The sequence below is a fragment of the Haliotis rufescens genome, unplaced genomic scaffold (genome assembly GCF_023055435.1).
Source record: "Haliotis rufescens isolate VD_foot unplaced genomic scaffold, xgHalRufe1.0.p SCAF_1, whole genome shotgun sequence".
Lineage (NCBI taxonomy): Eukaryota > Metazoa > Mollusca > Gastropoda > Lepetellida > Haliotidae > Haliotis > Haliotis rufescens.
This window is the reverse complement of record NW_025963779.1, coordinates 8,512,333-8,530,292: the sequence shown is the minus strand read 5'-3', so window position 1 is coordinate 8,530,292 and position 17,960 is coordinate 8,512,333. Positions and strand designations below refer to the sequence as shown.

Sequence of the window (17,960 nt, the reverse complement as noted above, 5' to 3'; positions counted from 1 at the left end):
TCTGGCTGCAGTGAGAGACAGGCAATTACATGTTTTCTTAGATCCAACTTGATCTATAAATACACATGTAATTTCTTCAAGAGTAACTTTTCAACACAAAAATCATTCGTCCATCCATCTTTGTCAATGCATCAAACCTCTCCATGGTTCTAACCAAGCCTTTTGAACATTTTTATATTTAATATCAGCAATTAAGGTCCATGGAAGAAAAAGATAAAACACAAGATAACTGGTCATTTTCACATCAAAAGTTATGATTTAGATGTTAACTTTTAAAGAATATTATCATGTAGGATGATTTAAAGCATTTTAAATCTATCATGTCAAAGCATGACATATTTTTAAATCATTTCAGAAAAAGAATATTAGAATCCATTTCAGAGCCAGTGCTATCTAAAAATGAACATGTTTTGAATCTTAATTTTTGAAAGTACAAAAACTAACATGTGAATAGTTTCAAGGCTTGCCCATGGCACAAACTAGACAATTTCCCAAGATACCAAGCTCATCAAGTTTTTCACCAACCCGCAAGCAAAGTTATCTTGTGAACTGTCTCTGAGTGATTAAGATATTGACAGGTTGGAAAAAAAGAATTTCCCAATAGTCTGAGGAAGAGGCTTTAGTCATGAAACCTGTGACAGCATGACCTTGAACCTGACTTTGTCAAGTTTAGGTTATGAAACTACTTGACTCTTGCATGTATGGCCAAGGCAACAAAAGTGCCTTCCTAATCAAAGGTCTGTGTATAAAAATCAAGTTTTGTTTCTCATGTATGTTTGCATATGTAAATAAAGTTAGGACATTGATTTAGAAAATTGTCAATTAACAGTGTGCAGTATTTGAGATATATTCTAATGGATCATAGGATCAAAATGTCAGCATAGGAATGAACTTGGAAGCATGTTCCCCCATTACACCCAGGTTAATCAACTCCTTCAAATGCATGTTAGCTTGAACAGTCAGAGTCAAGATGCGTATGATGCTCTTGCATCTGCTGATATCTTTTAGGAACAAATAGAAAGCTTCTTTCAGAAAACAAATTGGTTGGGCCTTATGGTACGAGTGAGTGAGTGAGTGGGTTTGGTTTAACGCCACTTTGAATGTTATTCCAGTTACCGGTATATCATGGCATGTCAGCTTAGTATGGGAGAAAAGACTGAAATGATGTTATGTTTGCAACATTTAATGTTGACAACATTTGTATGATATATTCCAACTGATCTTTCATTTGTATGTGAATATGGCTTCCTGTTGCACAGGATTGGCTTGGAGTGAGTTGGGTTTAATGCCACTTTTATTCCAGTTATATCACGGCGTGTCAGCTTGATGTGGGAGGAAAGCCCGAAGCGATGCAGGTCTCAGATGTTTACATCTGTGAAACCAATAAGTATCGGCATGATGCTGACAAACCTAGAAACATAATCGGGGTGAAACAGGATTCAAACCCATGATCATAGTTTTCTGGCAAACCCAATTGCAGTGACTTAGATGACTGGGCCACCCATGCCCTGCCTCATGGTATGAGCCAGGGTTCAGAAGTGACATCAGTATTGCTCTCTTACCTTTTTCGTTCCTAAATTTCTTATTTTACAGGGTAAAACTGCCATGGCACCCTCCCTCACTGTCACGTTCATATTGCCTGGCAGGAACTTGGGAGTTGGTGTCAACTGGCGTTTGACTGACTCGCTGCAACCTGTGAAAAAAAAGAGATAAAGTTACAGATCAACTAGTTTCGAGGTGACATGACATTTAACTACAAAACCTGAGATACCACATTAAAATAATTAGGATGAAAAACTGATCTCGTACAATGATATTTCTATTGATGTCTTAGGTCACATTTACCTATTTACATCAATATTAAATATTCATTATGGATTCAAAATGATATGCAGCATTTGACATTAAGATCCATGTCCTCCATTATGTGTTTACACAATCATATTCTGAAAACTAAATGTGTCGATCCTTTCTCAACCCAACACATACAGATATACTGCTATGTCTGTGGATTGTTTTTCTATATGCTATATAGGTATTAAAAAGTGCAATCAAGTTAAACAAAATGACATAAGTAAGCATTAATGAGTGCTCATCTTGGGGGAGGGGGAGGGGGCATGGGTGGCATAGTCATCTAGAGCGCCGCGATTCGCTGTGCAGAGTTGCGTCCTTTTGGCACGCCAGAAACCTGATTGTGGGTTCAAATCCTGGTTCACCCTGATTATGTTTCTAGGTTTGTCAGCACCATACCCGTGCACGTGGGTTTCACTGAAGTGGTAAACGTCTAAGACCTGCATCAGTTCGGACTTTCCTCCCACATTAAGCTGACACACGGTGATATAACTGGAATACTGTTAAAAGCGGCGTTAAACCCAGCTCACTCACTCACTCGTCCTTGGGAATTATCAGTTCTCCCTGGTTGGTTCAGATATAGAATGATGTCAATAACTTTGAAAATGTGGGGCCTGATATACTGAGTTCTGTGAAAGATATCTTTTCTTGAATCTGTCACATTGAAATTCAACAGAGCTACTTCATATTGTCAAACATGACATGGTTTCCATACTGGCAACAGATGACACTTAAGCATTGTATAACTAGGACCATCTTGAATAACTATGGAACTGACCTACTTAACCCTGCATATGAGTTGCCGATTGCTGAAGGTCGATAAGATATCCGATTGCATCAACATTAATGGGCATGGGGGCTATTTCTTGCCAATATATTTAGGATTGGCAGTGTTGACCATTTATAAAATATATATAGGTATCATACAAGGATATCATGGAATAATATTCTATTTTAACAGCACCAGGATCTGTAGTCACGTCCTGAAAAAATCCTGAACATATTGACACTGGACTCATGGTCAATATCATATTGTAAAGTATTCAGAGATCATATTCTTTTGTCCAAATATGCAGGTGGCAGATATCATGAGATCCGAAATATGCAGGTGGCAGATGTCATGAGATCCGAAATATGCAGGAGGCAGATGTCATGAGATCCGAAATATGCAGGTGGCAGATGTCATGAGATCCAAAATATGCAGGTGGCAGATGTCATGAGATCCAAAATATGCAGGTGGCAGATGTCATGAGATCCGAAATATGCAGGTGGCAGATATCATGAGATCGGAAATATGCAGGTGGCAGATGTCATGAGATCCAAAATATGAAGGTGGCAGATGTCATGAGATCCAAAATATGCAGGAGGCAGATGTCATGAGATCCGAAATATGCAGGTGGCAGATGTCATGAGATCTCAATATACAGGAAGCAGAGAGTCATGTCATGTTGCAAGTTGTAAACAAGGCAAGATTCATGGAATTCCAAAATAGGAAGTTGAAAATCAAGATTGATCATTTATGAGGAGGAATGTGATCAACTGGACACATATTCTCAAGGAACAAGAACCAACATACTTCAAAGTCATAACATGATAGTGTCACATACAGTATGTATGTTCTCAGTTGCCACACAGTCACAATGTAACACACAGTATGTCAGCTAATACAGTCACTGTGTAACACAGAGCACATCTAAGGGGTCCCCCGATACAACACAGTGATGGTGCCCAGTTCTGGAGCGGCCCTCCTTCCCAAAGTATGAAAAGAGCTCCTCAATGTAGCATTACAAAGATCAATGGTGGTGCTTGCGCTGCTAGTTGCGTGACACTTGGAGTATTTTGCAGACATGATCTCCCCAAGGGCAACTCATCACCTTTGTGACATCCTCACTATCTCATCTACACACGGGCCTCACTGGCTGTCTATGTTGTCATTTACTGCCTCAAGACATGAAACATTCACACTTATTAACTTTTTATATCATAGCAAAGAAACATAAAATGGTAATTGCTGGAAAATGTGCCCCTTCTGAAATGACAGTACTTGGTTTGGTGTTTAAGTAGTCTAACATCTATCCCTGATATCAAAATAGTTTACAGAAAAAAACAGTAGTTGAATTACCTAATAATAAAAAGAAGCCCAAACTATCATTATTTTCAGACTGCAGTAATCTAGACTTGCCAACTATTATAGACTTGCATGTGCTGTCATGGATACATATTTGTTTCAGGGTCTGTATGACAGACTCAGGTTTAAGGTGTAAGGGTGATAAATAATTTGATTTTGAAATAATGATTACAAATTTGAATTCTTTTCTTCATATGCTGTTCATACAGCTATGGCCAGTATGCAAATTGTTGTCTATTTGACGTCGCAGTCAGCAATCTCCCTGCTGCCTCATCACTGAGATCGCAGAATAAGATTGAAGTCTGGTCCAATAAAACCTGTGGTTCATAGAAGGGGGCAATGACAGCACCTGACACTATCTGTTACCATTTTAGTCTGATCCAGCCAATGCTTAGTCTTTGAAAATATATAATTTTGATAGAAACAAACAACTCAATTTAAACTGAAAAGGAGCCCCAGTGAGCCTAAACTTGTGGAAAATCTAGACTTGCTTCAAATTTAGGGCTATAGCAATACAGTAAGGGCTGGGTGGAAGGGAAAATAATATGGTTTAGGACTGTACTACTGACTCTACTTGGTAATACAACAAGCATTAGGGCCTATTCTGACCTGGAAACCTGACAGAGTACTGTGGTAGTTTGACAACCATTTCTTGACCTAATACCGCCCACAAACTTATATTGTATACGTATCTAGAACATCTCTGACTTAACTAACTGCAACATATCTTGCAACTTTGAGTGAATATGGTTTCAAGCTGCAACAGTAACATCCTCAACTATCCTGTGTATTTTATTGCCATCTTGTTATGCTAAACACCCAAAGTCCATTTGCTACCAAAGTTTTGTTTTGAGCCCAATTCAATGGAATGGCACTAAAATCATTATAACTACTCTCATATGTAAGAGAAATTCTGTATTAAGTTCATCATATAGGAGAGATAGAGATAGAGATGCTATTTCCACAAAAAAGGTATGTTCGCGAATGGGTCCAAGGTATTTATTGTAATTAAATGGTGATATAATACGCTTGATAACTTATGATGCCATATTCTCAACAGGCAAAACATCTTATCATACTTCTATGTCAGAATGATAAGATCTGATTGACTCACATGATCTTGATAAAATACCATGTATCCCGGCTGGGAGGGAAATAAATTTCTGAGCAGGTGAACAAATCTGTAATACCCCGCCATGAAGAACACAGGCTGCACGTGGATTTCTGAGCCTTATACTCCGCTTCGAACAAAAAATCTGCACGCTTTTTCAGAGTCAATGAAAGTCACGTGACATGTCACAAGTTAACCTTAGCTAAATCAAAAAGCTGTTTTCTATCAATTTTGAAATTGTATTAATTTTCTTAAACTGGCAGAATAAAACATGTGGGTGAGGTAGATATGTTGTAGCAGTATCACTCGGGGTACATGTTGTTTTATGTGTACCTTGTTAAAACCACATGTACCCCAATGTCTGGCACTCATTCTCTATCTATTATATTGTGTTTATGAATCACTACCAAATAGTGATACTACCTATAGTTAGAAAATAGTGATAAGGTAACATCTAAACCACTAGACTACCCTACTACCATTTATTTAGATGAAAATTGGTATGGAATATATACAGTCCCTAAATATTAATGTACATGTAATACCTCAGCAATTTTTGGAAGCAAGCAAAACGTAAGTAAGTCACTGAATGAGATCCATGCTGAGATCCATGCCAGACATCTCCTGCCATGTATTATTAAATCTGGATCACATTAACCAACTGTTGTCAGCATTGCCTGCACATTATTAGGGAGAACACTATTAAAGGAATGGCAAAACTGAACATCCATCTTCCAGAAGACCATCCATCTAATTCTGTCAGAATTCTGTGGCCCTTCGGTCTCCATGTTCCCATTTAAATTGCCTTTCATATCAAGCATGTGTCACTGGGGACCTATTCTATCTTAGATTTCCTATAAACGTTGACAAATTCAATGTCAATGTCATAAACATATACAGTACAAACGGCATTTCCATCTTATTTGCTGATCTTGCAAAAATATTCACTCCAATATTCACAGAATATTCTATAAGTGCTTCAACAATCAATATCAAATCCTTTACTATTCATACTGCAGTACCAAACATGACAGTTTTCAATGGATGTCACATTAATTCAATTGAAAAAGCATTACAAATGTGGTAGAAAAATCACAAAAAAGTGTTAATGTTCTACTAGTGTCCTCTCTTGTGCCCAATGTACTGTATGAAATCAAGGCTTACGTCTGTCACAGGGATGAGGCCAGCCATTACGCATGGAAATCACTACTAATAGTTATGTAACGCCATAACAGTGCTCGTACACCATCATAACAATTGCTGATGTTGTCAAACATTTGACATATTGCTTTATGCATAACCATCATGGGACATCTTATGCAGTTATTCAAAATTTCTGAAGTTTTCTAGTACACCTTTGAACCAATAACTTCATAACTCCTAGGTCTCAGGAGAGATGTGATGGCTGATTTAATACATACACAGACTGTTTATCTATCTATATGAAGTAAAACATTCTAAAAATCATTTTGTTTTTTTTAAAAGCTGCTTGATCTCATCTTGGGGCATGTTAGGAAATGGGCAAAAAAATGTTCAGCAGATCAAAGACCCCAAATCAGGAGTCCACGTTTTTACTTCTGCCATTTATGATAGGGCTAAGAAAAACCCTGAAGATTGGTAGAGAGAGTTTATCCCTAGTAGCATACAATTCAACATGAAACAAAGTTAATATACAAATCAATATTCATATGTTGTTAGAATACCGGGACTTCTTCTTTTATTTATCAATGTATTATTATTAGGGTTATAGTTTTTTTAAAATCAAATCAGAGACATGGGTGGACCAGTCATCTGCGGTGCAGCAATTCGCTGTGCAGAGATGCAACTCTTAGGCATGCCAGGAACTTATGACTGTGGGTTGAGTCTGCAGTTTGCTGTGATTATGTTTGTATGTTTTATCATGTCAGAACCTTACCCAGGTTTGGTTTCATCAAAGTGGTAAATGTCAAGACCTGAACCACTTCTAGCTTTCCTACCACATCAAACTGACACACCATGATAACACTGACCTACTGTTAAAATAGTGTTGAGCCAAAGTCACGCAATCACTCAAATGAAATCAGTGCTACATCAGATGGAAGAGAGATGTCACACAGTATATGGGCTTCATCATAGAGGTAGCAGGGAAGCAAACAAACGGTGTCCATGAAGAGCTTACACAACAACCACTGGACTTACACAACTATCTTGGGTCTGGCTGGATATTCAAAATCATAACATGTATATACCGGTATTGATTAAAATCAGATACATCTTTTGTGACCAAATTTGCATTAAAAGGAATGTTGCTTTGCATTGCACTTAAATAGTGATGTGTGTGTGTGTGTGGCTGCTTGTACTAGTCCGGACTATTGCTGTCTTATCAGTAACTTGTTTGATAGGCATTACTTAGAAGTTGGCGGATGACAAGATAGACACAATTTTATGGATAACAACTTCTTTAATACTGTAAAAAGCAGTTAGCACACTGAGATACCATGACCATGCCCCAATCAGACACATTATACTGACTCTGACCTGGCCAGTTCTTGGTTTTCCCTATGTGCCAAGTGACAGGCAGGGTAACAACAAGTACCATCTTTTAACATCGTTTGGTATGATGAGGCAAGGGGATCAAACCACAGACCTTTTACTCTCTAGGCAGATGCTCTATCCACAAGACCATGGAGGCAGTCCCTGAGACATGTAGTCCCCAGTGATACACATATTGTTAGTATTGTTATATGGCAGTGTATTTTATTATTGGACAATGATTAGTCATCAGGAATGTAGTAGTATGTAATGTAAGCAGTCATCATGAAGTTACTTCACTTAGAGAATAGAGCGGAATGGTAACTTCGGAAACAGCGAGACTCGTCCATCATTGTACAGAGCCTTACAGCACTGTGTAGAAAGTTCTGGAAGCTAGTTAGACGGTACATAAGGGGACAAGAGCATGCCTCTTGCATATCTCACATATTTCATCACACACTTTCATCTCAGAATATATCAAGATCATCTTTCATGTAAGGATCACCATGGATTCCATCTTGGAAGCTTGACCACCGTCTGGGCCATCTCAGAAGCTTGACCACCGTCTGGGCCATCTCAGAAGCTTGACCACCGTCTTGGCCATCTCGGAATCTTGACCACTGTCTGGGCCATCTCGGAAGCTTGACCACCACATGGGCCATCTCGGAAGCTTGACCACCGTCTGGGCCATCTTGGAAGCTTGACCACCGTCTGGGCCATCTCGGAAGCTTGACCACCGTCTGGGCCATCTCGGAAGCTTGACCACCGTCTGGGCCATCTCGGAAGCTTGACCACAGTCTGGGCCATCTCGGATGCTTGACCCCCATCACAGCTTGGTGAATATACTATTATCACTGATTTTACTATCACCACTGTATTTGTATTTGATACTGACCACTGCTATCAAATTATATACTGTCATTGAATATTGTACTACCACACTATTGTGTACTGCCACTGTAATTGCTGAGCAGTAATTTATATTTATAAATAAATAGAGTTAATTTTGTAATACAATTGTTAACTGTATACCATTTATTGGTTGTTTGTTGGTTTCACACTAAGTTCTTTTACGTACAGATTGTTGGGTTAGCATATTGTTCCAATTTGGGAATTGACAGGTAACACTATATACACCTGACTATGATAAGATGATCTGGAAATATCTCTGAATCAATCATGCTAAAATGGCCTTCAAAACCTATAAATGATTTACATCTTTAATGTCATTCTGTCAAATTGTAGTTGAAAATTGAGATAATGCAGTTGATTACTGAACGGGGCAAGAAAGAATAATGTGTTTTAGTCAGGCTGAATATATTAATGACAAAGATACAGAAATACATTAACCTGACATATGGTATCTGTTTTCTGACAATGAACATGGCTAAACTAGGATGTTCATCATATCTGTATCTGTAATAATTAGATTTGTTATAGTCACTTCTGACCTCAAATTGGCATCTTTATACATATGATCTTGTTAGACGTCAATCAGTTTGTCCTTCATGATATATTTTGAACATTGAAATGTCACCCACATGTATTTGGTAACTGAAATGAAACTACTTATTCACATAATATTGTCAGTTGCCAATAACTTAGTATTTCAGCAAGTAGGAGGATTGATTCAATGACAGCAAATCATGAGTATTAGATGCTAACAGTGGCTGTTAGATCCATCAGTACTTGGATACATTAACACTTGGGGAAGACGACAAAAGACTGACATTTAGACCCAGAAATAATGTTATCTTATTTAAACATATATATCTCCAAAATAAAAATAGAGCCCAGAACAGTCCTTAATTAGAGCTGAGGCAATAAAGACTAACCATTATATTCTAGACTTGAGTTTGGTTCCTTTTTTCTTTTATTCTCTGGGGTCTTGAAGACAGGCTATACCAACACTGATTGTGAGTGAGTGAGTGAGTGAGTGAGTAGGGTCTTATACTATTAGCATTATTCCAGCCGTACTATTCCCCCCGAACAATGCATAACATCATGAATTAATTAATAAATTTGATGGCATATTGAGTCATGCATGGGAAATGTGAAAAGAAACCTGACAATCAGATTTAATATTTTTGAACAATGCATTTAAAATATGAAAGTTTTCAGTATTTAATCAAGCAATTGTACTCCTGGATTGTAAGTAGCTTGTACAGAAGTATGAATACTACATAATCAGATGTGAGGAAAATGCCCTTTTTCAAGCCTAGCAATTTGTTGACAATGAACTGTTTGTAAAACCCCTGTTCAGGGACGGTCGCCCATGTACCCAACAATCAATGAGTTTAAATCCATCAAAATCTAATTTAATTCTCCTGAAAAAAAAAGCAATCAAATTAAAGTCCCTGCAACTCCTTGGGACTTCTACGTCTTTAATCAATGTCTGATTAGCTGGCGGCCATTTTGAAATGCAGACCGGAGATGACTGCTTCTCAAACTGGTACATTGATGAGGAAGGATGATCGCTGCCAGTGTCAACGGTGTTAGATAGGTCAAGCTTAATTACAAACTGATCAGTGACCTATTTCCTTATTTGGATTGGTTTCTTAATTCGCAGTCTGGTGATAGGCAGCTGATGAGCCAGCTGGATTAATCAATAATTATTGGAAATATTGCGACAAATATTAGTCTGCGTGAAGCTAGACATAGCCAATATGAATATTTTTTTAATATTGCCAGGAAGATAACATATTTGTAACATTCATAAGATGAATCAGGATTGTAGGAATCAGACAGGGAATATTAGGAAGACATTTTCAAAGATTTACATTTCAGTTTTACCCCATGATAAACTACAGCTGCCAACACATGGACAAGTAGGTAAGAAAAGCTTCAAACATAATTTCAAGAAATTGAATATTTTTGTCAAAAAAACCCACATCAGCATTAAAATGGTTCATACAGAAAAAAGAAAAATATGCGACAGAATACATGAAATAAAGCTTCACAGGTGTAAAGGCCATACCGGTACTATATTCCTTCTCTAGCTGCAATTGCTCATTTATCAGTGTTTACAGATGGAACTCACAAGCATAAAACGATCAAACAGAACCATGACAATAAAAGCAGGCATAATCTCAATATATTACATACACAATTCCAGGAAATAAGCATACTTGAATAGATTCCCATGCTTTTTTGATTAAAGTTGTGTAACTAACACACAAGATCTATGTACATACATCAAGATTGATCAAGCCTGGCAAAAACATCAAACAGAGCAAATGTCACTGCAAATTGCATCAGTCCACAAAACTACATATTGCAGGCAGGAAGACAAATGTTTTCCCTTATTTTTCATTTGCAGAAGTTTATTCCAGTTATATATATAAAACTAATGCAATTTATTGATCCCCATACTTCCCATACATCAGTCATCACATCGTGTACAGAAGTGGATGCTTCCTGGTAGCAATGACATCCATCAATGTGAATTTGGGTAAAACTTTCATTAAATACTGCTGGAGCATACAACACTGACTAAGTCCAAATTTTATCTAAGGCTTATCTAATAAGATAGAACACAAAACATTAAACAATTTGAACCCTATAAATTTAAGTACCTTTTAAACTTTCATTAATTACTGCTTGATAGCATACAATGCTGACTAAGTTCAAATTTAACCTTTGGCTTTCTTTAACCTTTCCAATAAGATAGAACATAAAACAGTTTAAACGCTATTAATTTAAGTACCTTTCAACAAAAGGGCAACGTTTAATGTATTTGAACATAGGCTATATATGAACATATGTGAGTTGGAATATGATTTAACGTCACGCTGAAGACTAACCCACTTATATAGCAATGTGTGTGTGTGTGTGTGTGTGTGTGTGTGTGTGTGTGTGTGTGTGTGTGTGTGTGTGTGTGTGTGCTCGCATGTGTCTATTTATCTGTATGCACACATGCATGTGACTGCTTGTTCTAGTCCTCAGACTAATGCAAGTTCTATATTGCTAGCCCATTGCGATGCCACACAACAGTTTAACATTGAGAGTCTCTCAATGGAGTAAGTTAAGTTGTTTTTATGTTTTTTCACTGCTCTTTGAATAGTGTATTCAGTTGTATATGTCAATGTGTTGGATAACCTAATAATATACAGATTGCAGATGTTTATCTCCATGTTGAAACATAGGCGTGACGGTGACAAACCAAGGTATACATAATCAGATCACATCTGAGATTTGAACCCTGAGCAGTAGCTACTGGTTCAGGGTTGTAAGTTACAACTTGTAACACAGATGAAAGAATTGTGAATACAACCTATGTCGCCCTGCTATGCTTGAATAAGAGATATGTAAATATACATTTCTTGTTCAGGTTTTTGAAAGGCATTTAGAAGTGATATACATAAGGAAGAGAATATATGGATGTCAACTTCTTTATTATGAGGAACACAACATTTCAGAGTATATGCTTACTCCTTCGAAGTTGATATCCATATATTCTCTTCCCTAAATTTCTTGTTGACCAAACTTAATTTTGAAGACTACACAATTGGACCGAGAGCCTTATCACAAAAAAACTCCTTTTGATAACCCCTGAAAGTCAGGTTTGGAATAATGTTATAACATTTCCAAGTCACCAGAGATGGTCAAGATTTATTTAGAGAGAGAGAGTGTAGTTTAAGTATATGAAATTGTTCTACATGGTCGAGATCCACTCTTCAGGTACATAAACATCAATATGACATGATATTATGAAGGCCATGTTATGGCCTTGTAATAGGCCATTGTCAGTTAATTTCATCCATTTACATCCAAGTGGTATGATGTTACTTGTGAGATCATGTATCCTATTATCCATTGTGTGTGTGTGATAATGCAAGGGAATTTACATATATATATTGTCATGTTATAATATCAGTGTTAATGTGATTATTAATTGTGGATGAAACAAAACACTGTCAGTGTTGATGCTTAACTTCCATATTTTGTGTACACGGGACTTTTCAAAGTTTCAAATAACAAGAAACAATCATTGCATTACATTGTAAAGGTATCATGTTATTGCTGTGTTGCAATTTCATTATGATATGAGTGGGGTTATTTGGAAATGTTCAATTACATGGGATGTCATGAGTGAATGATGAATATACACACTGTATCAATCTGTAATTTTCAGAACCTGAAAAAAAATTGTGCTCGATTTATGACCCTTTCTATATACACCCTTCCGAGCCTGATGCGTACATCTTAACAGATAAATGCCTTCATCATCAAATTTAAGTACATCCCTGCAAAAACCTGGTCTGAGAAGGAGACAAGAATGACAGCAAATAAGGGTTTTCCCTCGGTGTTATCCAAGTTCATCACAACATTCCCCAGAAGGTGTGATTGAAACTAGTACTAAACTACCACTGTCAGTATGAATCTCAATGGTAAAAAGAGCCTGTTAAGCTCCAATAAAACCATCCTACACATATATGCCAGAGATAAATTGGACCATTTTGGTAATCACTCCCCATGGCTTGTCAATACAGAAGGTGAATTTAGCAATATGCCGATTTTCATTTGAGAAAGGCAGAGGTAATGACTGGCAAGGGAGAGCGTGTATTAGGAACCAGGTGATCACATACATTTCTTTTTTCTTTAATCTTGAATTTGTCATGAGAGTGTTGAAAAGTGCACCACTGGGAGTGCTAGGGGGAAATAGGGACATATCTTCAAGGGTAAAGTTAAGGTTGGAAAAAGAAAATTGTCTGCAGTGTAGGCGCAAGTTAATTTAAAACATCTTGGCAAGGACCATAATGTGCTCATTCCGAGGGTAAAAATAACATCTAGACACATTTTTATTACTTGTAATCCGTTTTTCTACCCATTAACAGACACAAAATATAATTCTGTTTCAAATCAGTTTCATTCACCATGTTTCTATGTTTTTCATCTGTATTGTATAGTAACCATCTTATTCAGTCGAAATTATTAATATGGTTATTCTTCAAAAAAGGGCATAAAACCTCACATCACAAACATTTGTGACTGACCGATTCATTCTTTTTTTATGTTTTTAAAGTGGGTGTTTCCTTTTCCTTCGATTCAGTTGTAGGTAATATTGTTTACTTGAGATAAAGCTTTCTTTATCTTTAATTCTGGTACTCCTTTACACAGATGATATGATGTGTACTGGATTTGAAAATTCACACCTCCTGGTATTATTGTTTTGAGGATGATCAATCAAAAGCTGCAATGAAGAGTATTTCAGTTTTCAGTGCATAAGCTAACTGTGTGAGGAATTTAAAACTCAAAGTGAGTCATGAAGCTCTTGATATCACATTGGTGAAAACCATGAGCACAGGTGTGACCAATCAAGGTTCAAAATTTGTCTGAATATGACCATGCTCGTGGGTTTCACCGAAGTGGTAAACGTCTGAGACCTGCATCACTTTGGGATTTCCTCCCACATTAAGCTGACACACCGCGATATAACTGTAATACTGTTAAAAGCGCTTTAAACCCAACTCACTGAATATGAGATATTAACCCGTGACCAGCAGATCCACACATGGGGACACAACTCTACCCAGACAGCTGCAGGACTGAAGACCACTAGCAGGAACTCATCACTCAGATTGTCTGATTGAGACAACAACCCTCTACACCTGACAATAAAGATCTTATTTCCTGAAGCAGCAAACCTTCTTATCTGTTGCAGACAGGTACTTGGTTGCAGAGATTACATAATTAACCCAGTCTGCCATCAAGTTACCATCCAATTACAATGAGCTCCCACGGGAGGCTACACTAAGTATACCTGACCATCTTGGCTGACCCACCTGGCACCATCATCCCCCTAGGGAGCTAAATTATACTACACATACTTGATTAGTTGACTGATTCACCATATACCCACATCAACTACAGCTAGCCCTGGCTTATGTTTCAAACAGTGTCATATGACTCTTACTCAAAAGATTGATTAAGGTTAAAACATTCAAACCTTTAGTAAAGCTTTAAAAATATATTAAGGTAGACATGTGGAGGAAGTGGCCAAAATGATGTCTGATGCAATTGACTATTTTGCCTTGTATTGCATGTTCTCATGTGGGTTTTTTTCAAGTAAACTAATTGATTTGTCTTTGCATGTGTTTATGATGGGTGCCACCAGTGGGGCAGGATACCCTAAACCTCTCACAAACACCTAGTATCATCACTATTTCCCCAAGAAATGGAATGTTGTTGTTACCCAGTCAGCAATATTCCAGCTATACCATGGTGGTCTGTGAATATGCTAGGCCAGGCAAACCAGTGGTTAACAGCATGAGCAACAATGCACATTGTTTGGGTACAATGTCACCCAAACAGCCAGTTTTCACATTGTAACAACCCATGAACATTCAGGTTAGAATTAGTTTTCAGCAACCCATGCTTGTTGTAAGAAGCGACTAATGGGATCAAGAGGTCAGACTTGCTGGCTTGGTTGATGCATGTCATCATCTCCTAATTGCGTAGATCGATGCTCATAATCAGTGCTTGATTTAAGGAACTTGATTTAATGTGCACCAGGTGTATGTTGACGGGAAAACAAAAACACAGGTTGCACCCTGGTCTCATACATTTGTCAAAGTTGAAACCTAAATGTATTAACAAGCCGAAACATATAAATCATATTCCTGTAAAACATAACATGTGCATATAATCGTGAAGTCCCCACGGTTTGATGATGTCAAGCCCAAGAAAGCATTACACAAACACAGGGATTAGTATGGTATGTAAATCTAAGAATTCAAAGGTCGTTGTTGTTTGGGTAAGTAAGGGTTAGTCAGGCACAAATTTGAATTTTTTTCCATGTGCTTGGTGCTTGTGGACATAGGTTGCACGTTTCAATAAAAGGTTGCATGTTTTAATAATAGATTGCACGTTTCAATAATAGGTCGCGCAGGTGCATGGTGCATTCACTCTTGCATTGACAATTTATATTTACTTGAACTCGATGTTTCAGCTGGTGGAATGAAGTCCCCGGTTTCATCATAAGCTCAGTAGCATTGTCTATGCTGATTCAACTACAGAAGAAATGTTTGGGCCAAGATGTAAAACTGCCCCCCACTGAGTTGCAAAAAGAATACATTTCTTAACGTTTATCTTCTATACTTATCAGCAGGAAACTCTCTGCACTTGTACACAGCAGACGTAAATCAAACTTAACATACCGCTTTTATTAGTTGCAACTAAATCAGTAATGGTACTCTTGTGTCACTGGATTTTCTGGTTCATTGATCACTTGATTGTTTGGTTTGCTTACAGTCTGTCGTCGCATGGCAGAGTACTGCTGTGCAGCGTCTTGCAATAAATACTTACTTTTTTATACAAATTGTTTGAATGGCGGGTTTCAGATTAATGGAATCTATTTCAGCAGAAAATCTAGGTGGGTTATTCTCTTGCATTGACAATTTATACTGACATATTTAAATCGAGCCCTGGTAATGTTATCATGACAGTCTTGTCCAGATTGGAATAATGACAGACCGCCGTCATATAGCTGGGGTATTGCTTAGGGTAGCATTAAACAACAAACAAACATTATAACCACCCAGTCCTCCCTTCTATCGGTTTTACTAAATGTTTTACTGAAAACAAAGTCTGCCCCAGGGTTAATGAAAATTGAACACATGATACAAGTCTCGTTGTTGTGTCAATGTTATGTTTATCTGGTCATGCGTGCATGACCTCCTTGGCTATGCATATGTAAGATAGAGATCCTAGGTGTCTATAGCATGTGCATCACACATTATGCATTCACATCATTATCATATTTATAATATTGCTAAAAATACATTTTATCAGTACACAAACACAATGATTCATGATGGACTGTTTCAGAAAGTATTGTCTCGGTCATGTTTACATTCAACAAAAATATTTGAATATCAGTATTAACAAGTATTTGTCACAGAGTGACGAAATATCCCCCGCCATATACACCATAGTACCAAATATGAAGACAATCCAGCGATTAGTTCTTGAGATATTGTGGCAACACCGTTTTCCAACTCCAAAAACAGATTTGCCTGCTGTGACCTTGAAAATGGGGTCAAGGTCACCAAATCTGACAGGTGTATGCGGTGTCTGTATATACACTATAGTTCCAAATATGAAGACAATCCAGCGATTAGTTCTTGAGATATCGCGGCAACACCGTTTTCTAACTCCAAAAGCAGATTTGCCTGCTGTGACCTTGAAAATGGGGTCAAGGTCACTAAAACCGACTGGTGTCTGCGGTGTCTGTATATACACCATAGTTCCAAATATGAAGACAATCCAGTGTTTAGTTCTTGAGTTATCGCGGCAACACCGTTTTCCAACTCTAAAAGCAGATTTGTCTGCTGTGACCTTGAAAATGGGATCAAGGTCACCAAAACCGACTGGTGTCTGCGGAGTCTGTATATACACCATAGTTCCAAATATGAAGACAATCCAGTGTTTAGTTCTTGAGATATCGCGGCAACAAACAGGTGGGACGTACGGACGGACGTACGGACGGTCGTGAATACTATATCCCCCGCTTCGCGCTTTCGCGCGGCGGGGGATAATAATCAAAATGCTACCACATATGCATGTAAAATATAATTAAAATACGATGCTAATATTCAGGCACAATAGATGTGACAATTTCAAATAATATATATATGCACTGATGCAGTCCTGAAACACACTGAACCACTGCACTTATACAGTACAACAACATAACCATTGTTAGGCATGGTGCCAGATACATAAGAATGGGTCACTTGTGAGATTTTCATCCCCGTCCACTTGCATCGACCTACTCCCCCTTTCCTCATTTCCAAATGCCCATTGATGGTAAAATGTAAGAGACGTCATGTTGCAAATTAACTGAAAAATTTCTTTAAAAAATGTACATGTAAATATTTAGAAACCTTATCTGGAGCTCTGATGATTAGCAGGATTGTATCAGAGTTGAAACTGAAGGGTACTGCTCCATAACCCTTGCCCCTTGTATTCTAACCTATATACAGGAGACCAAGAGGAGTTCCAGAAGTACATTTCAGAGTCCAGGCTTCCTGGTGAATAACTGCTCCAAAGCTCCATGATACACTCTAAGTAGTATTCTAGTGGCATTAACAGTGACAGTTTTCATCAGAGGTGAACCATAATCATTTTATTCTTTCTGTTCCGATTCCCACCGGAATCTTTCTAAATTGATAAAACGAAGATGGACAAACTATTCCTGAAAACTGGGAATTGTACGACACAGGAGATCCGACCAGACCCTGATAGGCAGCCCAGATGATTAAAGTTTGTTAGTGACACAGATATTGACACAATTGAATCATCAAACGACACACTTTGTAATGGATAAACATCTCCTAAAGCTCAAGTTTGTAATAT

The 17,960-nt window shown here is 37.7% G+C and overlaps 1 protein-coding gene across 6 annotated transcripts in view; it reads right to left on the bottom strand.

The window, feature by feature from the left end:
* The window catches only part of LOC124136674 (zwei Ig domain protein zig-8-like), a 429,679-nt gene that overhangs the window by 70,588 nt on the left and 341,131 nt on the right, over window positions 1-17,960 (bottom strand). For all 6 annotated transcript variants that reach the window (XM_046502651.2, XM_048401631.1, XM_048401677.1 and 3 more), the window contains one exon: window positions 1,563-1,693. In XM_046502651.2, the coding sequence (XP_046358607.1) occupies window positions 1,563-1,693 (131 nt within the window). The remainder of the gene's footprint in view (window positions 1-1,562; window positions 1,694-17,960) is intronic.